Source organism: Coenobita brevimanus, chromosome 80, assembly GCF_032717465.1.
Source record: "Coenobita brevimanus isolate Jiangsu-jjx chromosome 80, ASM3271746v2, whole genome shotgun sequence".
In the NCBI taxonomy this organism is placed as follows: domain Eukaryota; kingdom Metazoa; phylum Arthropoda; class Malacostraca; order Decapoda; family Coenobitidae; genus Coenobita; species Coenobita brevimanus.
The window spans coordinates 39,810,465-39,834,231 of NC_137033.1; the positions used below are offsets into that span (position 1 = coordinate 39,810,465).

Consider the following 23,767-nt stretch of genomic DNA (forward strand, 5'->3'; position numbering starts at 1 on the left):
TGGTGCCATTTGAATGTGTAGTTTCAGCTGCCCAAAACACACACACACACACACACACACACACACACACACACACACGGTTAGGGCTATAGTGTATTAGATAGGTCTTTTGCTTGATGAAGTTACCTGTCGTACTGTAAACTAAGATTTCGTAACACCTTTTATGTACTGATTTTCTTCTGAAATTACTCCTAATTATCCTCTTGTATGTTACTGATGCACACTATAGCGACACTAAAACGATCATAATGCATACAAACAGAATGCTGAAGGGTAAAATGCTAAATAAATCGTAATGGAAATTATGCTACTTAAGTCTCATGTGCTACATATAGGTAGGTCACATGTCATTTATGTATTCGGTTACGATTTTCGTATAGAAGGAACGTCTTAATAGCGAGTTGAACTCCTGTCCTTTTGAGAATTTGGGGATGAACACTAGGAACAGGGACGATATTAATCATTATGCCATTAATAATAATGATAATAATGATAATAATAATAATAATAATAATAATAACAAGGATGATGATGATGATGATGATGATGATGATGATGATTATCATAAAAATAATAATAATATTAATAAACAGAAAGCACTCACAGAGCGCATACCTCCGCCAATGCCATTGCCATCAAAATGGATCCGGATCAGTGGGAGATATTGTGTGGAATACATAGGATCCTATATTTTATCAATTGTTCCCTTGAAATCCATGGCCCACTCTTCCACAAAATTATAATGAAATTCATTGAGAGCTTTTGGAGATATTGTGGCGGGATACATAGGACCCTGATCCGGATCTGGATCCGCTCTCAAATTCAGTCAGTTCGTTCTTGGCCGATGGCTCACCCTTCCACAAATTTCATTGAAATTTATTGAGAACTTTTGGAGACATTGTGTGAGATACTCCGGATCTTGATTCGGATCCGCCTCAAACTTCAACCAATTTTTTCTTGGCCCATGGCCAACCCTTCCACAAAATTTTATTGAAATTCATTGAAAATTTTTGGAGATATCATGTAAACAATCAAACAAATGATACTGCCATAGGCAGAGGCGCCTTGTCGCCGTGGATCGGATTGAGTCTGCTGCGTTTTCATCAGTGTGTAGGTAGTCATTTACGAAAATTCTTCGCGCTTCACTGCAAAGCATAGGGATGGATTTAGAAGCGTAAAAATTGCATTGCCAGGAAAAATGCGCCAGACGTTTCTTCTTCAATTTGGTTTTAAAAATCGATTGTGAAATTTGAGAAAATGGTGCTGGGGGCCAGCCACTGGGTCCTTGACGATTCTCCGGACCACGGCCGCTGAAGAGGGTTTCAGCCTCCATCTAGCCCAGAGCCTATGACCGATTTTTTGTTTTAAAAAAAAAAAAAAAAAAGCTTCCATAGTTTATGGATATCTACCTTCTGATTTTTTTTTTTTCTTCTCAGAACGATTGGCGCAAAATTGTGACCTGTAGAATGCAGACAAATAAACAGACAGGCAAACATACGGAAATGACCAACATGCCTGCCAAATCGAAAGATGCCCGCAAGCAGTGTAATCCGCTTTAGGCACAGAGCATGCCGGATGGATCCGATTGTGCTCCAAGCTTAGTTTTCATCTGGGCGTGGAGGCAGTCATTTGGCAATTCTTTTTTCGCGCTTCATTGGCGAAGCACAGGATGGTTTTAGGGAAGCTATAAGTTGCACTGCCAGGTGCATCAGACGCTTTCTCTTCACATTTGGTAAGAAGAAAATATTTATTTTCGATATTTCTGAGAAAATGTTTCAGGGCCGTTTTTGCCACTGGGTCCCGATGATTTCCGGACCCACGGCCACTGAGAGGGGTTTCATCCTCTCCACACAACCCAGGGCCTTTGACCGATTTTGATGAAAAACAGTAAGCCTCCAGGGTTAATGAATATCTGTCCTTTGGATTTTTTCTTTTATTCAGAACGAGATTGGCGTAACACTGTGACCTGTAGGGTGCAGACAAACAAACAGACAGATAAACATACGGAACTGATCGCCCGCCAACATGCTTGCCGAATCGAAAGCTTCCGCAGCAAGCAACAAACAGACAAACATAGGTGAATACGTTACCTCCAAACTCTGTTGGCAGAGGTAATAATGATAGGGCTCCTAATAATAATAATAATAATAATAAATTATTATTATTATTATTATTATTATTATTATTTGACAAGTGTGAGCCCCAGTGAAGAGGACTGTAACAGTAAAACAAATCTAGGTAAAATCCTAAAACGTTCTCAGTGGGGAGCAAAAACAGCCAATGGCGTAATTACTGACCTTGCATTAATGCATTAACCCCATCTTATGAAGACTTGGAGGAACTCTTGTGTAGTTAAGGAGAAGCGCGATCAAGTAGACTTTGGTCGCCTGTAACTTAATAAAACAGCAAAATACCAAACCAAGAAGCTAAATACTGCCTCAACTAGATAATATATACATCATACATAATACACGGTACAGAGTTTTGGAGGTGTATGGACGTTGGAGGACTACTCGGCCTTGAAAGCAGACTGTGAAGCCTTTGCCAAAAGTCGAAGACATAAAATAATATATATATATATATATTTTTTTATAAATAACAGAACAGAGGAAGGAAAAACAAATTAGTAAAAAAAAACAATCCATACACCAGATTACTGGCATCCTCCGTTCATAAAATATCTGTAACAATTAGACTTGAACAGCTGTGGGTTGAAATTTGGAGGGAAACAACTGTGGGAAAGCGAATTCCAGAGAGATGCAGTTCGGGGGAATGAAAGAATTCTGATAGGCAGAAGTTCTGCAATATGGTTGGAGTGACATTCAGTCATGAAGCGCTACCAGATTTGCCCGTGTAGCATGAGGGGAAGCGCATGGAGAGGTGGCACCATGGACGCAACTTCGTCTGAGCATTTAAGCTAAAAAATATCTGTAAAATAATGCAAGGGAAGCAACATTCCTTCTTACTTGCAGGGGAGTGTAGTTAATATGTAATGACAGGGTTGTTAATGATTCTAACAGCTTTGTTCTGAATTTTGTCTAGTTGTCTTAATGCAACCTCTCCACAACCATTCCACAAGGGTGAGCAATATTCAAGTTGAGAGCGAACATGACTCTTATAAATTATAGCTAACTGCTCATCGGCGAAGAAGTTACGGACTCCTGTACAATAATCCAAGTTTCTTTGGAGGCGGTTTTAGCAAGTGATCTGACATGAGAGGTCCAGCTGAGGGCACTGTTAAGTGAGACACCAAGTAATTTCAATACTTTTGGAGATGGGGAATATTATTAGCACTGAAGGTAATGTCTATCAGTAAACTGTATATATTTAGTTATATTAGCATTAAAAAGAGACAAGGTTGTTTTGTCCCCCGCTCACTGATCGTAGATAGATCTTGGATTTATATGGCTGTACTGAGTTGACAGGTAGAGATATTAGACTTTTGTAAATGGGTGTCTGAGTGTGAATGGACCATGTAGTGTTGAGTCATCTGCATAATGAGTGGATGGGATTGTGGGTGACATATAAGAGATCATTAATATGAAGTAGAAATAGGGGCTGGCGCCAGAACTGGATCCCCTGCAGCACGGCGGCGTTAATTGAGTGGAAATTGGAATATACATCATCTACTTTTACTCTTATTTTCCTGTCACTATGATAATGAAGAAATCAAAGGAACAAAAGACGTTAGTCCATATGCAAGTAAGTTTGGACAACAGGGAACGGTGCCATACTCTGTCGAAAGCTTTAGAGATATCAAGAGCTACTGCATGAAAGTTTCTCCAAAAAGGTCAATTGACTGATGGATGGGTATTAGTTAAGAGATTGAGTATGTCAATGGTGGATTCTCTCGTGGATCGAAAACCATATTGTCTATCACTAATTAAGTTGTTGGATTCAAGATGTTTTACAATGTGCTTATTAATTAAAGTTTCAAATACCATACCAAGAGAAGATGTGACAGCTATTGGTCTGTAATAGGAGGGGTCAGACGAACTTCCTTTCTTCGGAATTGGGTGGATATTGGCTTCTTTCCATGAATTTGGGAAATAAAGGAGTACGTATGCATAGTCTGAATAATTTAGCTAGGACAGAGGCAAGTTCAGGGGAACACTTTTTCAAAACAATTGGCGGAATTCCATCTGGGCCTGGAGCTTTGTTGGTAGGTAGATTGTCTAGGACAGATTTTTACGTATCTTGTCTGTATTTTAAGTGGGGCAATTTCGGGAGAATCAAGTTCCAGTACTGGGACATTCTGGCTGGTATACGCTTATGGTAGAGTTTCTGGCAAAGGTACTGGCAAAGATACCAGCTTTCACCACACGGGTCATTTGTAATGTTGCCATCTGAAGATTTTAGTGGGGGAATGGAAGATGACTTTCGTTGTAAAGTTATTATTGAAAGAATTAAGAGTTGACCAGAATACTCTATTGTCATTAGGGTTGTTAAGTAGTTTTGATGCTTGCTTTGAAGAAAGTTTGATTTAGATAGATTTAATACAGCTTTTGCATGATTTCTAGCAATTTTAAATTGGGAGAGTGATTCAGATGTTTTTGATTTTAGGTAAGAGTCATATGGTAATGACTTTTGGGCTGTTGCCCTGGTACAGTTACCATCAAACCATTTTGGAGAGTTCGATCTTTTAGTGACCTGTTGACTTGGTATGAATAAATCCATACCAGCTACTATTAAGTCACAAATGTGAGACTGGGTAGAATTGGGATCACTAGAGAAGAAAGACTGCCATGGAATGTCAGCAAGATAATTTCTAAATCCATCCCAGTCTGCCCTATCAAAGTGCCATCAGGTCACCCTGACAGGTTCAGAACGGGGAGGTGTGGAAGAGTTAACTAATGAGGCTTTGATGAGATTTTGGTCAGAGGATCCAAGTGGTGACAGTACCTCCATCCTGTATTGATCTGGATTATTTGTCAAGAATAAATCCAAGAGATGGGCATTATGGTCATGATTACCTGGTATTTTGGTTGGTTGCTTTACCAACTGGGTGAGATTAAACGATTCCACAAACAGCTCGCACTCTAGACCAGCGTCGTCAGTCCGGGCAGAATGCAGTAACCATTCAAAATTATGTATGTTAAAATCACCCAAAATGGTAATTTCGGTGCCAAGGACAAGGGTAAGGTTACTCAACTGAGTGGATATGGATAAGACACCATAAATATAATGCCTTATCTTGGGAGGTGCCTCATTGGAAAATAACAGATGTTTTACTAATTCGATAATTCACACTTCACGTTCATTCAGGCTAAAAAAGGTATTATTAACCTTTTGGTGAAAAATCTAACATTTTACAACCACTGACTTAGAAAATGGGATCGTAAAATGACTGTCGTAAATTTGAAGTCGCAATATAATCTTTGTAGCGCCATTTCCTTGGCCATTTATTATGCCCAGTAAGCACTGATTTTCCTCTTAATGTGATGTTATTACGAGTGTATTTAGTACCATACCTTACCTATATAACTGTAAGACGTTTTAGGATACAAAGTGAACAGATGATGGCCCGGCGCTTCGAAATCTACCCCACTAACAATACTGTCCAATGCCTCAAGACACAGGTAAAAGCAGTCCTACATGGTGGGACATTGCAACGCCCGTTGTCCTGTGAATCCAGTGATGTAATGTCTAGTTTATTCAGATTAGAATAAAATTTGTTGAACTGGGAGAGTTAGATACAGCCATAGCCATCATTAACCCATTCCATTCGAGAGGCTTTTTCTAAGCTGAATGGAAAAATCTTGCCAGTAAGGTTAAGCTAAAAGAAAAAAAATATATTGCCACCCTGATTGAAGGGATAAAAATACAGTGGTAAGACAAGGCTGAGTGTGAGAGAGTGGCCTGACCTGATTCTCTGTACTATGAGTGGCATAGAAGACTTAACAGCTTATTCTGAACATTATACATAATTATTCTCGTGTTATTAACAACATATGTTAAGTGGCGTAGGGGACATCACAGCACATCTTTTGGGGGATATACTTAACTTGTTTTACCCCAACAATCTCTTCTGTTTTAAACTCATTTCACCCTAACTTGGCCTAAAATTTCCATCCTCTCATTTCTAATGCTGTGTTATGATAATTGATTAGCAGCAGAATATAATGGTAGCCACGAAACACTGCTATGGAAAGGTTGTAGAGTGGTAATAGCGTTAATATTTTAATTACCGCTGAGTTACGCGAAGTAACCTATATAATGACAAAAATCTGGGTCAACTTAACGTGAAAGAACTTGAGTTATGACGTTTTGATATCTATATATTAAGCACCAATAACCTTCTAGAGGATATTGAGGTGTAATGATCAGAAATATATATTACTTAGGAAGATGTGCTACAACAAATCCTACGTCACTCACAGCACTCTTTCTGCCCCAACAGTGACCTCAGTTACAACAACATCAGCAGTCTCCCGCCGGGCAGTTTTTTGGGAGTGCCATACCTACAGGACCTTCTGCTTCAGGGTAACGCTGTCGCCACCATCCAAAACAACACATTCCTCGGCCTACACAGACTTCAGGTCCTGTAAGTACATCATCATCATCATCATCATCATCATCATCATCATCATTATCATTATCATAATCATAACCCTAATTCACATACCATCACCCATAACACATTCCTAGGCCTACACATAATTCAGATGTTGTAAGTACCGGTACTAGACTCGACTTCCAATACGGAGATTTGTAGTGTAAGAGAGTTTCAACATACTCTACTTATAAGTCCTTCAAGTCAGTGTACATAAAGTATTTTCCATCTCATTAGTGTTATTCTCAACCATTGTACTGAGAATCCCACCGCAGGTTAACACTCTCAGCTGAAGAGAATTGTCTGGCATTAGCTGGATTACAGTATTAGAGCTGTTTCAACATTAAGACCGACTCAATCGATAAAATCGTTAGCTCTTAGTCGAAATAACAAGAGCTGGTCTGATCAAGAGAGAATCAATGAGCATCGCATGAGGAAACAAAGGCGCCTCCAATGACAAATTTAAACATGGTCTGTTTTCACCTGACGTAACTAGGTCATATCCCCACCTTGAATACTAAGTCGTGGTTGCATGAAAGCCAGTGAATCATTGTTATGAGGTAGGAATGAGTTTTCTTGGTTATTATTCAAAGCAACCTTCTACTCTGACTATACACGGCCATTAATTTGGCTGAAGGGGTTAGGGATCTTTGTCAGGCTAATACAAATACGCTACAGATATTTCCTCGACAGACAACTGGAGGAGAATGTTATCACTAGCATCCACCCTGAAGCCTTCCTACCACTACTGAGCCTCGAGGACATGTAAGTATCATTTTCTCTCTTTTCCAGTACAAAGTGTATCCACAAAGTCCTACTGTGTTTAGGGATGCTTTTTTTCCTGTTTGAAAGAGTAAATCGCCTTTTTTTTTTTGTTTTTTTTGTCTTAGCTTGTAATACATACTGAGATGCAGTATTTAAACTAAAAAAAAAAAAAAGTCGACTAACCATTTCATAAAGAAAACTGCACCCTAATCTGTTTAGCCATTTACACCCAATAAAACTTTCTAAGCCCAGGAGGGCATTGTGAACATCCAGTGCAGTATTATTCCGGTTTTATCTATGACACCGTTTTTTCCAGTCAATAACATCACTGTAATGCGGTTTATTATATCCATTATAATAATCTAAAAATTTCTTTCTAGTGTTCTACATATTCAGTTTCAGTATCATTCCATTATTTTGATCTTTTCGATTATATTTAGGTATTCTGTAATGGTATTGTATGCAAAATATTCTCTTTCCTTCTATTTTTCACTTAATTCCATTACTTTACCCATCCCGTTATTCTGTTCATTCACTAAATTATTCACTTCATACCATTCACTTACTGCATCTAATCCCTGACATTAACAGATCCCTTTTCTTCTCATTAATTACTTTTCGTATTCTAACTCTTATAACATAATCATTTCTACTACTCTTTCCATTTCATAGATTTTGTCATGTTCCATAAAATTTTCCATTAAGTTCTGTCATCTCATCTCCTCTGCTTTCTTTTCGTTTCCAAAGAATCTAACCACTCCATTATAAAGGGTGGTCCGTATGTTATGCTCTTCGTTTTCGTGTGTTGCTGGGACGGCTACGGCTCAGTCTGCTTTTGTGAGAAAGCGAGGACGTTTTGGCTGGTTCATGAAATTATTAGTCAACCATGCAATAGTTGAACTTTAAATAGCAGACGCTGCATAGCATGAAGGTGATATGGGAAACAAAAAATGATACAGGTAGACACTGGTAACGCTGACCAAGCCGTTCTCGAAACACACGAGAACTGGGTTGTGCAGTATATGGACTACCTGTACTTTTTTTTTTTTTTTTACAGTAATTACCCTAACTTCGTCACTATATTGACTTTGAAATTTTCGCTCTTACTGACCTTGGACGACATCATTGAGTATAACATAGTCATCTACTACTGAAGAGATTAATAATGAGTGTATCCAACCTCTCTTGAACTCAAAAAAAAAATCTCTGTAATCTAAATATAATTGTCTTGGAGCAGCAAAAATAATCAATAAACAGAAGTCATTGCAGTGAAGTAGTTAACCTTCCATGGTTCTAATAAAACTTTAGGCTGAGATAGATTCTGGAAGGGAGGATTGAAAAACTGCTTGTCCTTCAGGAATCCACTTTTCTTTCATATATATATATATATATATATATATATATATATATATATATATATGTGTGTGTGTGTGTGTGTGTGTGTGTGTGTGTGTGTGTGTGTGTGTGTGAGAGAGAGAGAGAGAGAGAGAGAGAGAGAGAGAGAGAGAGAGAGTTTTTATTTAACTGTACATATGCAGGGAGGTATGTGTTGGTTGCCTGCACCTGTTCATGGCCTGTCAAGTGTTACCATCTTCAACCCGTTTATATGTACCAGTGCTGTCACCTGTTAGCATCTATAGCATCTTTGTGAATGCAGGAGGTTGTCTAAGTCTGCAGCACCTTATTGACTGGACTTGTTCCGTGATACATCAACGAGGGGGTGGGATTTGCTGATATACAATTGATCCTCTGTCATAACTTGCGTTTCTTATTAGAGGAAGAACATGAGAGATGGGGAGTTAGTGTATCCTTTTTTCCTTCTTCTTCCTGGAATAACAAATCATATGTTGATTGAAAGTTTGTCAGTGAATCTAGCCACTGGGCAGCAATTTATTTCTGTAGCAACTGTATGAGAGCAATCATGTAATAATGATCATCAGAGTGCGTCTAGTCATGTGCCGGTTAACATCTGGTTTTCCTCACCGTCCATATTGAATACAAGCAAGAACTGTGTCATTTTGAACTGGTATGACTGTATTAAGTATGTTCCTAATATGTTTGTGGGTAGTGTGGAAGACAAGTAAAGTCTATTTTAGCAAAATTACTTGTCTCAGTGTGGGATCAAACATGCGTCCTTTAAGACAGCAGACCATTTCTCTAAGCGATCACCACCTTTAACACCATTGTCCCAGAAACCATATCCTCCTACAGCTGCTGTGTAAATGCAGTCAGTATAAATCATCATCTGTGTAAGACGTGTATTCATGTGTCAGCATCTCTTTGAGTACCTATGACTCCCGTGTGAGTGTCAACAGAACTTGTATCCCCTGTATGAGTGGAATTATTTCCTGCTGCAGCAAGCTGGGCAACCACATTCTACCAGTGTTGCTGTGTGAGTACGGTCATGTGCCAGTCAGCATCTGTGAGTGTAGTCATTTATTAGTTAGCATCTACGTGAGTGTAGTCCCGTGTCAGCACCTGTATGAGTACATGTAGCTCCTTTATGAATCGAGTTGTTCCTGGTGCAGCAACCTGGGCAGCAACATGTTTCCAAAGTTATAATGTGAGTGCAGCGAAGTATAAATTAATATATCAATACAAGTACTTGTAACCTCTCTATGTTTGGAGGGCAACATCTGTAGCCCTTGTATGAGTACAGGTGTTCCCCAATGCAGAAACTTTGGGCAGCAACATGTTCCCGGAGCTGCCAACACGCGGGCTGGAGGGCGCCGTGGCCATCAAAGTGCACAACAACCGCTACCTGAGAGAGTTCCCTGCTCCAGATAATTTCCCGAAGGTCCGCAGTCTGACACTTTCATACGCCTACCACTGCTGCCCATTCCTCAGGTTGGTCATTAGAATTCATTACCTGTATATTAATACTCTTAGGCTCCTGTGTACCCAGGATCCTACTACTGATTTCCTACGGGCCACAGTCCAACACCATCATGTACCAGTCACAGACGTCCCTTCCTCAGATTGGTCAATAACACTTTTTGTTTAATTTTTTCGGTTCATTATGGTGGTAGCTTCAAAGATATCTTAAAACTGCTCTCCCTGGAGCAATAGTCTGATCCTCTCATACGTCTACCACTTGCTGTCCCTTCCTCAGGTTAACCACAAACTCATACTTCTTTAATATTACACAAAAATGTACATATGTTGAGGTTTTCGCATGTATGTTATGTATTTGAATTATTTCTCCCTTCGGCGGTTTTCCTTGCATTGCACACGCATAATGAAAACAATAATAATGAAATTAAAAGAAAAAGTGTATTCATACATACGTTACTCTCTTCCACTTGGTAGTGCACTACACTGACGGTTTGTTGAGCTGAGGATGGGTATTATCATTAAAGGAGGATGGGGAGAGAGGAAGAGGGTAAAAAATATTGCTTGAGTAAGGCAAGCAAAGCCACCAGGTCCCTGGGAATCAAGTCCTGGAATTCTACGATGGACAACTCTAGTTTCATACTTTGAAGCTGTCTGTAAAGCGATAATGTAAATCTTGAATTTTGACAAATAGAAAGGTGATCTCTTATGGGGTAAATGTCCTTTCTTGTGCCTGTTGTATCGTAGGTTACTTCACCTCGGAATGGAATATTTAATTTCAGGGGAACACGTCTTCCCTTTCATAATGCTGATAACCTTTATTTAAGGTTAGGTTGTGAAAATCACGTCCATTCAACTTACGTGTCAGTAAGGAGCATTTTAATTTAGCTATCCTCACATTATTTAGTGCAGGTTAGGAGACAGTTTATAATTCAACTTAGGAGAGACTATGTACTTGTTATGAGATTCTTTATACTGCTTAAGAGAGACATATTGTAGTGCTCAGAAGTAACTGTACAAATCGGCAGAATTTATTATACTACATACAAAAGACTATAAAGCTCAGGGAGCGACTTTTCATCTAGTTTGGTAGACTTTTGGGCCTGCAACCTGACTGTGAATGAGAAGTCCAAGATCCATGAAACTCTAGCTATGAATAAGTAGCAGCAGCAAGTATTATATTCTTCCTAAAAACATACTATGCTACACTGCTTAGAAGATACTTTCCGACTCTACAGCCTGAGTGTGAGTGAGGAGCAGCCTCGGATCCAGGAGGACGTGGTGTTTGATGTGGAGGATCTGCAGGACCTCGACCCAACCATATGGAATGTGTCCAGTATCTGGCCTGAAACCGGTGAGTCAGAAGCGTTATTATTTATGAATTGCAACTTACTGTTGCATTATTATTGCAACTAAGTGCGTGAAAGTTTAAGCAAGACCTGCATTTCTGCGTGGCCATCTATAGAATAACTGTATCTAAATAAATGTGATCATCCTGCATCCTATAGTAAAGAGTGTTGTCAGCAGCTGTATGGAAAAATCAGACATGGCCCATACTTATCGCATGTTTCAGAAATTTTCGTCAAAATCTGGAGTCTTGTCCACACTTGAGCTCGGTTTTAGCAACACATCTCTAAAGTTAGCATTTGCAGTAGTTATACTGCCTTAATGATTCAAGTGCGTCATCTTTCTACAGGTCATATTCATACAAAAGTTTCTTCTTGCCTTCGCCAACACACAAATCTGTATTTTAGTTTCTCTCTCTCTCTCTGATTGAGCTGATGGTTCGACACTGAAAACATATATATACTGCTACTGCACAAATGTTTAATTTCTCCTTCTACTCACAAAAGGAATAACTTCCTTCTTTTCTTGTAAATCTTGATGTTAAGAGTCCTAATTAAAAAAAAAAAAAATACTCCAGAACTCACGATGAACCTAACCCAACTCCTGCTCCCTTACCATATACCAGGAACATTTATTTTTCATACTCTAATTGGACACTTTTACAAACGGATTTTATCTACGAAGCTTCTCTTAGGACAGGGTAAACTAAAAGCTGTGGCATTTCCTCCTGTAACAAACATCATCTTTCAACCAGTGACAATGTGTACCCAGAACGTAATCAGCTTTCAGCCAGTTATCTTAACTGTAAGCAAGCATCATATTGACTACTGTAAAATTAAGTTTTCAGATTAATAATACTTTAGATACATACTTAAGCCACTGTTTGTTTACACACTTTTTCCAATTTTATTCAGAAAAAGCAACTTATATAAACTAAGAAGTTTCATGTCATGAACGAATAATCAGGATAATGAAAATATATTGATTTCTGTGTTGGTATAGAGAAGCAACTTTGGAAATATTACAGTACCAACATCTATGACAAGACGGCAACAGATGGCATGTTTTGTCCTTATTAGGACATTAATTGGCGTAATGAAAATGAATAACGTAAAAACGGCTGAGGTAAATGAAAGGGATGACATTCTCCTTCTCTCTCTCATATATATATATATATATATATATATATATATATATATATATTCTGCTGTGCTCCTGGTGTGCAAGGTTATTATTATTATTATTATTATTATTATCTCAAAATGAATTTTTAAAACTGATTCACAGAGGATGTGATAAATTGTATGTATCAGTTCTTAGGACGATTTGTGTCATAGTTTACTTGCTGCAGTGTCATAAAGTTAAGCGCTTTTGAGCAAGAGGAAAAATACCATTATATTTTAATTTCATCAAAGTCTGGCTTGATGAGTATGGAATAGAAGTGGCATATTCAAATATAGGTATGCAGATAATAATAGCTCAGCTGTAACCAGCTTAGAGAAAAGAGCAACGACTTAAGTTTTTAGTTTTACATAGTATGCTGAATATGATGTTTGCAACAATTCTCCTTGGAGTATCATTTGATGTATGTCCAGGTTGTTGGGTTAATGTGTGGGTTGTTAATAGCATATGGTGACAGTGGAACTTTTTTGAAGCATTCAACATTCATTTTTCAGTAGTATTGTATAGAAAAATTACACACACACACACACACACACACACACACACACACACACACACACACACACACACACACACACACACTTAAAGTTGTGCCAGCCAAAGGTTGGCGAACTTCAAAAAGCGACTGTTGACCAACAGTGGTTTAATCATTATGTTGCTATGACTTGAATTATTAGTTGCAAGGATTGGCAAGATTTAACAAGTACCTTTTGCAAATAATGATAACAAAGAGAAAAACAAAGTTGGCATAAGAGTTTAGGGCTTATTAATGAGAATCGTAAATGCAGGGACAAAAAAAAAAAAAAGATGGATAACCTCTTCCTTGGTCATGATTGCTACGATATCTTTAGACGACAGTATTGAGCTAAACAGACTTTATTACGGAGGCAACTTCTGAACTATGCAAAATTGTATGAAAGTAGCAAGGATGCACTTATTTATGAAAGTAAGGTTTAACAAAATGACCAAGGTAACAGTAATGGAAAAAAAAGGCAATGTGAGAACCCAATGTCTGACATGACAAGACAGACATAAAGTATGGCATAGTGTGGGTCTAGTAGACACTAGTCATATGATGAAACTAAAAAAAAAATAATAATAATGGCCAGTGATATCTGTACACATTCAGATATATTTGAAAATTTATTTTTGAGGTGCGAGCATGTATTTATTGACTCTGACTTATCCATATTTTCACAGCTGGGATTAGCAGAACATCGTTATTTCATTCCACTGCTGTAGGGTTTGGTATTACTGTTTTCGTGCATGTAAAGTTGAGTTTAATAGTTCCAGGTACAGAGGCTTTTTAAGCACGAGGTATGTCAGGAATTTAGTTTGACCACTGCTGAGAGGACATTTCAGGCCATTCAGGAGACACACAATGACTTTCAGAAACGCATAACTATGTTACTGCCTACACAGTATCCCATATTATCATAAGCTTTGGAAGCATCGTAGCACCGCTCCCTTATCTTTTAATTCTGCATGTGTCATGTTAACACTTTCTTGTATATTAATATTGCGAATTTTTATCAATAACGAAGATGTAAAAAAAAGAAAGAGACAGAATACCGAAGTGGATTAGCAAGAAAAAAAAAAAAAAGAGAGATTCTAGAAAGCTTTGAGAGCTAATAAAAACAAAGCCTAATGTGCCAGCCACTGTACCATGGACTTGTGACCTCAAATGTACTTCATTCACGTATGACTTTTGACTTAATTACTTTTCCCCACATCCTTTCTGTCTTGTCGTGTGACCCAATAGGTACCCAGACCAACTTTGCGACCATATGGGCTAACCTGGCTGGTGACTTCCCTGCAGCTGCTTTGAGTGTCTCCACTACACTGGACCCTGCCCACACCCCTACACACCATATTACCTGCCAACCGCTGCCAGGTTAGTGTCTGTCTAGCTCACCCAGCCCACCCAGTGTAAAGGCATACTCCTAGTTTTAGCCAGGACAGTAGTAGTGCAGTAATATCATGCTTGGGTGTGAATGTATCTCTGAACAAACAGTAGCAGAGTCACTATTATTTCTGTTTCCTGTATCTATCTGTCTCATGATTGGAGGGAAATTGTTAATGAATAATTGATGACGCGGCCCTGAAGGGATATTCTCCCACACTAGGTCTGATCAGCTGATCAGGTCAGGTGTGGGTAAGGGGATGGGTCCATTATGATGTGACAGGGGTAAACCAGCTAGCTCTGCTGTCTGGCCCTGATTGCACTGCGCAGTTGACCCTTGTGCGGTGTGGTGTGGTGAGGATATAAGATACTAATAAATGTGTGTGTGTGGATAAATAAATTGAGAGTGTGTCGTTCTGTTTCGGCTACCTCCCTTTCTTTGGGGGAAGCAGCCTAGGTATACAGATAGATCGATAGATATCTGTCATCCAGACCTTCCTTTGCCCTGCCCAGTCATAAATGTAGGGGTCCGGGTCCAAGCAACTCACTTTCAACACTGAAGGCGAGAGAGGGGCCTTGCTCGACCCAAAGCAGCAAACCCCACACACTCCTCGGAGGTGAACCCTTACAGACCCCATCCAGGTGGAGCGCCTTACTGCCGAACACAAGTAGTTCTCAACCGTTTTTTCCCCAGGGGACCCCTGTGTTCAGGAAAATATTTTAGGGACCCCTTTGGTCTTAAAACTAAATGGGATATCCCCTTCTCCATTTTCATTTGGTATTATATATAACATAAAAGACTGCATATAGAATCACAGTCATTTATAAGTATTACCGGTATTAAATCGGCAAATATATCTATGCATTGTGAATGTATGTGTTTGTCCAGTTTGCTAAAGCTGTCATTAGGCCGCCTGTTAAGCAGGAAAATTAATTGGTACTTGAGGAGAGAAACAAGAGGGAGCACTCTGGGAATGAAACACTCCCCTTCTGCAACTGGTGTAAGGGCCAAGCATTTGACTTTGCCGTGTGATCTTGATCCTCGACCGATTATTCTCTGATTTACTGTACATCGTCTTTGCGCGATGTTCAGCGTGTAGACCAAAATTGGTTTAGTTGGGATCAAAACTGTTCGAGTTGATCTTACCCTTTATCCTTGGCCTTTGACTAATTGTTTTCAAAATCAAATTTCTTCATCCTTGGCTGACTCCCATTTACTCCACAAAGTTTGGTCTACATCGAATTAAAGTTAGTTACAAGGTTGAGCATTTGTCCTCGGGCTCTGACATTCACATGTGAGTGATTATTCTCATAATCAAATACCGCCATTCTTGCCATATCCTAAACATTTCCACTAAAATTCGTTTAATATCGGATCAAAACTACTTGAATTATCCTGTCAGCACACACACACACACACACACACACACACACACACACACACACACACACACACACACACACACACACACACACACACACACACACACACACACACACACACACACGTCGAATAAAGCATAATACCTGTTCTCGCGCGGGTATAAACACAAGGAAAAAATAGGGCCTTTCATTCCCTGCATGGACCTATTCGACTGATAGACGCTGCAGTTTCGGTTATGGGTGCTGTTGCTGTGTGATTCCTGGTGCTGTATTCAGTGCACACCAGTGTCCACATCACTGTCCAGCATATAATTCATTAGCTGTACCCCTCCACCCCCCTCCCCCTCTCAGTCATGCCGTCCATAAACTTGTTCGACTGGTGGACGCTGCGGTGAGGTGTGTGGGTGTGTTTGGGGAAGTTCCTGAATGTGTTTGAATATCATAGGTTACGTGTGATGGTGTTGTGTGTTTATATAATTCAGCTTTTGTCCCAAATACACCTCTCAGGCCCATTTATGCCGTGTGTGGATCTGTTCGACTGGTGGACGCTGCGGTGTGGTGTGTGGGTGGTGTTCCTGTTGGCACTGTTGGGCAACGGTACGGTGGTGGTGGTGCTCTTATTCGCCAGGGCCAAGATGGACGTGCCAAGGTTCCTCGTCGCCAACCTGGCTCTTGCTGACTTCTTCATGGGACTGTATCTAGGTTAGTATAACCCATCATCATCATCATCATCATCATCATCATTATTAATATCACTAGTATCACATTATCGATTCTTTATCACCAACCTGACCCTCGCTGACTTCTACAGCACAGCTGTAGTCAGCATCACCATCATTATAATTACAGTCACCATCGCCAGTGCCTTCATATCAATATTTTTATCTTCATCATTTTCATTGACTGCTCCACATCAGCCAGGCCCTCGCTTACTGCATTATCGTCCCTGTTAGTATCATTATCATCAACGTCACTGAAATCATCTTTGTCATCATCGTACTTAGACCTAACCTTCGCTGACTTCTTCATCCACCTATATCTAGAGCATTATCACCATCATCATCAGCAGCAGCATTAGTCCCACCCTCATTATATCAAATGATTAGTTCCTTGTCAGAATGCTGGCCCATCATCCTCATCATCATCATCATGATTAGTATATTCACCATCATCATCATCATTAATAAGCCATCAACGTGGCCCATGCTGACTTCATCATCATCAACATCACTGTCAACATCATCATCACTGTCATTATCATTATCATAATCATTCCTATCACAGGTTTCTTGTCGCTGATTTGACACTCCCTGACTTCATCATGACTCTCTAACACAGATTAGTGTAGTTCTTCGTCGTCATTGTTTTCGTTATCGTCATCATTAGTATTATCATCACTGTCAGTGTTATCGTCAGCATCCCATTCTCATCACCATTTTGATCCATCCTGACTTAGGACTCCGTTTAGGTCAGTATAGTTAACCATCATCAATATCGTGGCCATTATCACCCAGCTTTAATTTCCACCCATTGATTGTGTGAGGCAGGATTTAAAAGCAGAGAAAGAAAGCACAGTCGTCATCATTTTCCATATCATCATCATCAAAATATCAAATCTACTTCCGTCTTCTTTATGCACAGGAATAGATTTATCATTATCAGAAGCAGCAGCAGTATTTTAACCACAACACATTGAACGGGACACTTTCCTACATCTAATTACGTGTCGGTAAAGTCTTTTAGGACATATTTAGTTCAAGTATTTTTATCTAATGTCAGACTATATTGTTATGCTACAGAAGAAGCTAGTTCACAGATAAGTGTTAAAGACTATCGCAAATAACGTTTTTGGCCCAGAATAAGGAACTTGATATTTGATTGTTCAAGAGAGCGAAGCGAACGAGATTATACTTCACTCGAATTTTGGTTTATAAAATTCCTACCCCATTATGGCTTGTAAAATTTCCCTGCATGAAGAACCATTATCTTCTTTTCAGCTATTGAACCAGTAGTGTCGTGTCATACTATCTTGAAATTGTCATGAATATTGCTTTCAGTGGTACCACACTCTTCCCCCAGCCAAATATAACCGAAAAATGCCAGAAAGATTTCCGCTAGGCAAGAACAGAAAATATGTATATATTTCAGCTAATATGCCGATTATGGGATGTCGTACCCATTTTAAATTCTTCGGAATATTGCCTTCCTGTTGTACCATCCATTTTTCAAAGACCCAAATGTAGCCGAAGATGATCAAAAATACAACCTTGCTCTCGAGGACACGTTCCACGTCTGTGATGTAGATGCCCATTTCTTTATTCCAATTTACAACAGACGATTTAACTCTGCTTGTAGGAACTCACTTTGGTTTGGAAAACCCTTTTAAAAAGTCATCATTGCATGAGATTACACCAGTCTCTTTGAATCTGGAAATAACTTAGACCCACGAATCAGGTTACGTATTATGTTGGTTTAGCCTTGTTACCTGAACATTGTTTTATCCACTTCTGAAATGAAGGGGGTCAGAGAAAGTAAAATCTAACCCCTTCCCTAGTTTTAAAATTCCTTCTTGAACGTAATAAAATCGTGCAGAGGTAGTAAGAATAAACTAAGCTAATACGTCCTCTGACTGACAGGCTTAAGGGCCGAACTGTGGGTGGAGAAGTCCTGTAGTGCACTTGCTGTGTGTGTGTGTGTGTGTGTGTGTGTGTGTGTGTGTGTGTGTGTGTGTGTGTGTGTGTGTGTGCATATTACACCAGAGCTTCTATGCTATGTGCATAGTTTTAATATTGGCATAGTTGACATCAGTAGCGTACTAGAAATATTTGCTGAATACATTGCTATGAGAGAGAGGTTGCTAATATCTCCAGATCCATTTAGAATACGATCCTAATAGTAAATGATGTTATTGCAGGAATGCTGGCTGTGGTGGACGCATCAACGCTTGGGGAGTTTCGCATGTATGCCATCCCCTGGCAGACGTCGGTGGGATGCCAAGCGGCCGGGTTCCTTGGTGTGTTGAGCAGCGAGTTGTCCATTTACACTCTCACCGTCATCACTTTAGAACGCAATTATGCCATCACACATGCCATGCACCTTAACAAGCGCCTGTCCCTCCGCCATGCTGTATACGTCATGATTTTCGGCTGGGTCTTTGCCTCTACTTTAGCGCTTTTACCTCTCGTTGGCGTCTCAGATTATCGCAAGTTCGCAGTGTGTCTGCCCATTGAGACAAAAGGTGCTGGTCTGGCATATGTAGTGTTTCTCATGTTCATCAATGGAGTGGCATTCGTGATACTTATGGGTTGTTACCTCAAGATATATTGTGCAATTCGAGGATCACAGGCCTGGAATACAAATGATTCAAGAATTGCCAAGAGGATGGCACTTCTTGTTTTTACTGACTTCATATGCTGGGCTCCAATTGCTTTTTTCTCTCTCACGGCTGCCTTTGGCTTACAGTTAGTATCCCTAGAAGAGGCTAAAGTGTTCACTGTGTTTATTCTTCCATTTAATTCTTGTTGTAATCCATTTTTGTATGCTCTCTTAACAAAGCAGTTTAAAAAAGATTGTGTAATGCTTTGTAAAACCATAGAAGAATCTCGTGTAACAAGAGGAATTGGCCGTTGTCGTCATTCCTCAAATTTTAGCAACCGCCAGACTCCGGCCAACACCAACAGCGCACTGGATAACTCCTGGCAAAAGGAGAACCAGGCTCGTCGCTGCCAAAACACTCAAGAGCCAACTAAGCTCCGCCATCACTTTCGTATATCAACACTGAAGTATATTTTCTGCCATAGGGATGCTGAAGAAGTTAACTCTGCTGGGGAGTACATGTGCCAGCAGGGTAAGCATGCGATGAAGAATAAACATGATACATGTGTTTCTTGCGAGACATACAGTTGTTCGTGGTCAGACACATGGCGTAAAGGTCAATCAGTTATGTCCTTAAGGCTCCTGGACCGCGGACGACACAGCTCGTGGTACCTGTCCCGTAAGCCTTCGCAGGACAGCAACCTTTCTTCTTCTCGCAATGACTCTTCAGCCACCACTGCTTCAACATCCACATGGCGTTTTTCCAGGTCCTCAGTGTCTTCTGATATATCAAGCAGCGGTTCTCGAGGCCTAAATAAAGCTGATGCAGTCACGGCGTTGAGGCTTGGCTCCCTGCGAGATCGTGGAGGGGAGATTCACACTCAGGTAGCAGCGAGACAGATCACTCCCCATCACCAAGCACTGCTGGTGAGGCAGCAGCCTGGCACAGCTGCACAACAATCACCTCCTACAACTTCAACCGTAAGGATCAAACCATGCTTACAGAGGCAAGGAGCTGTAGAACGTGAGATTTATACACCTAAAAAACCCACAAGTCTCCTTGGTGATAAACCTTGTCCTTTGCATCCACTTTCAGATAACCTGTCTTGTGTCTATGAGCAAGACAGTTGTGAAGACGAGGAAACTGAGGCTTCAAAAGAATATCTAAGTCCTCGTTGTCCCATGACAGGCCTGACTGTAGCCATAATTCCACGTAAAACTAGTTCCACCTCATCTCACTCCGTAAAAGACTTTGAGAGTAAGGAATTTAAGGTTGACACAGTTAAAGATACCGATGCATCATTTACAACAACTTGTAAATGGCCACCTGGGGCGAGATGTGTTAGTCTCACACTCCTTCCACAGCCTCCTTTTGTCACAAGCCCTTCGCATTTCTCTTCTGAGGGCCACTTGCATGAGTCTTCCCCCAAAACAGAACTTCTCTGCATCACCAATCTAAATATTCCAACACTTCAGGTTTCTGATGACCACGCTGGATCTGAGTCTGTCTCTGGAATCTGTGAAGTAGACAAAGGTAAATTTAACCAATCCAACTATTTTAAACTAGAGGACTCTGGTAAAGGTGCCGAGCCAGAAGAGTGTCACGAATCGTCCGTGTTACTCCCCTCTGGACTAAGTGCCGCAGGCAAAGATATATTTAACCAGTCCAGCAGTTTTATGCTTCACAATTCTTGTGAAAGGCCAAAATCAGAAGAGAGTCGCGAGTCCTCAGCTCTACTGAGTGTTGAATGTGAGAGTGATGATGATTTGATTGTGAAAAATGTCAGTGGCAGGAGACCATTGGAAACACACTTTCCAATTGATGATGCATTATCAGAAAGCCATCCTCTCATTTAGTTTTTCTAAAAGACAAGGTGACCCGTAAATGGTGTTCAACAAGAATTCGCTTGGCGGTATCTTACGTGTTGCATGGACAGGTGTCTCTACTGGTGTGGGCGTGAGTGTGGCAGTGGGAGTACGAAATGAAGATACAATGCAGAGTAGACATTGATAACACTGAACTGTCCTTGACATACGCAGGAAATCGCCTGGAGGACTGGGAGAAGAGCATAATATATGGCACATCCTGTGTGATGAATGCATATATCTGTAAGCCATAGGTCCTCACCCTCCACCCCCATCCCTGACTGATTGGAAGTCACTGTCGGGGTTTTACATCAAATAAAGATCTCTTATTGGTAGTTCGAATCCTATCAAGTCTGCACGAGTGAAGTTCATTGTTTCTTATATATTATAATAATCCTTTGAACAACGGCCTTAACCCCTTCATGACGATTTCTTTCAGTACATTCTTATTGCTGCTAGACGATATTATTCAATTTTGGAAAGCCCCCAGGTAGCGAAGTGAAACGAATGATTTATCCTCTTGAATTCGAAACGTCTCCCTTAATTAAGCCAAATAAAAACGTAAACATAATACATCATAGCAAACATCTTTTCGTGCCGAATAACAGGTTTTAGCTCAGTCTGTAACGCTGGCTACGATTTCAATCTAGCCACGAATCATTAGAGGTGAGCAGAGGTGATGGCTATCAAGTCTACAGCAACCCCCAGTTCCACACTTACAGACAGGCTTCAAGGGTCAAGCAGTGTAGCAACTGTGTGTTTGTTTATGTTAAGCAGGATATCCAGCTTCATGGGAGACACACTGTGTAAACTAAGTAACTAAAATTGAAAATAAATTTCTCGATTTCAAGATAATGCTCGACACTTGACGCCATGTTGTAAACACATGACTGAAGGAGGAGGGACTGTACTTTATTATTTATGTCTACAGGAAATGTCAGAGCTGACTCCGAATGAGTGCCTAAGTGCATTTTACTGTGTGTGGCTACTGTGTAGCTATATTCCCAAATTAATCATTTCAGGTCAGTATCTGCAGATGCCCAAGAAATATAGCGATGGTGCTGGAAAGATGCACATACATCATTATAAGTTACAAATTATTCTTTTTTTTTTTCATATGCGAGAAAAAATATATCTATATTTTTACGGTAGTGAAAACAAGGTAGCAACCCTTAAAACCAATCAGTAGTTAAATTATACAATCCTAAACCATGGGACCAAATGATTTGTACTTCTTTGGTATTTTATGGGAAAGAAATTTTTACGTTATCCACTTCGGTATATTCAATTCAGGTATGTGAACAATGAATAAAACTTAACTAATAAAAATTAACTCTGCAGTGAAAGTGCCATATCTACTAACATAGTGTGAACATATCTTAAAAAAAAAAAAATTAATACTCGTCCAGCGATCACTGAGTGCTTGAACAGTAATGCAGATACACTGTTATTGATAAAACAAACTTCCTATACGAGTTCTTGACAAGTTAGGAGATATAATCTAGTTCATTAATTTATCAGTGTTGTAATTTATTTGTTGGTTACCTGAAGGTCATTACTATATGACTGTTATTCTATAATCATTGCTGGTTACACAGTCAACAGACACACATCTAAATGGCGTAGTCTAAGTTATTTATTATATTTATCCAGTGTGATTATCAATGTAAGCCAAATATGTAATTGTACTGTAAGAAAAGGATTAACTACAGAATGAACTGTTAAGAAGCTGAGTCTAATATATGTACAGTATCATTAAACCATTTTTTTGTACACTTGATCAAAAGGCTACCAACAACCAAGTAAGAGATCGATGGTTCCACACCTGCATTGCTGCTGTTGGTGTTTTTTCCACAGAGGAATTTTTTCTGATCAGAAGTTGTATTCTGTGTGCTGTATAAAGATCCTTCTGCACGTAATATTAATAAAAGCAGATGACAGTCATATATGAGAAGTTCCTGCAGCATATTTTCAAATATTTCATGCACTGCTTTAGAATTAAAAGTAAAAGAAATTCAAGAATTTTCTGATTCATTGTACACTATAAACTGAATCGAGAGTATTTCATGTGTTGTATGAAATTTGTTCTTTATGCTGCATAGATGAAAACAGCAGCTATATACAAAAATGAGATATTATCAGAGAATATATTAAAGTGCATCATCCACTGTTTCAAAGCGAATGAGATTCCATCTGTATTTTGTGCTGATAAAAGGCAGGCATGCATTTTCATGAGAAGATATTGACGAAATTTTTTTTTCAAATATTTTGCCCATTGCTTCAAGAAATAAAAACAGAGAGGGTAAACAGAGGAACAAAGAAAACTTGCATACGAAGTTGTTTGTGATTTCCAAAGTTTTGCTCGCAGCTTCAAATTACACGTATGAAGACGGAAAACTTGCAGATATCGCTTTGATCAAGTGTACAGATTCATTTCTGAATGGAGTATGTATAATGTTCCTCCGTTACTGATGCATTGATAAAACCATTACTTACTAGAGAGAACTCCAAATGATTCGTCCACTTGTGCAAAATTAAATAACAAAATAATTGCATATTTTTTTTGTATTGTGCGTACAATAAAAATAAATGCAGTCTGAGTCAGAGAGAATCACAGGGAA

General features: G+C 39.5%; 1 protein-coding gene across 1 annotated transcript in view; it reads left to right on the forward strand.

Annotated features, from left to right (window-relative positions):
• LOC145409339 (uncharacterized) overlaps window positions 1-21,137 on the forward strand; it is a 31,575-nt gene extending 10,438 nt beyond the window's left edge. The window contains exons 3-9 of the mRNA XM_080279810.1: window positions 6,401-6,544; window positions 7,247-7,318; window positions 9,995-10,165; window positions 11,389-11,504; window positions 14,442-14,573; window positions 16,473-16,667; window positions 18,880-21,137. Of these exons, the coding sequence (XP_080135936.1) occupies window positions 6,401-6,544; window positions 7,247-7,318; window positions 9,995-10,165; window positions 11,389-11,504; window positions 14,442-14,573; window positions 16,473-16,667; window positions 18,880-21,137 (3,088 nt within the window). The remainder of the gene's footprint in view (window positions 1-6,400; window positions 6,545-7,246; window positions 7,319-9,994; window positions 10,166-11,388; window positions 11,505-14,441; window positions 14,574-16,472; window positions 16,668-18,879) is intronic.
• The last annotated feature ends 2,630 nt before the right edge of the window (window positions 21,138-23,767 follow it).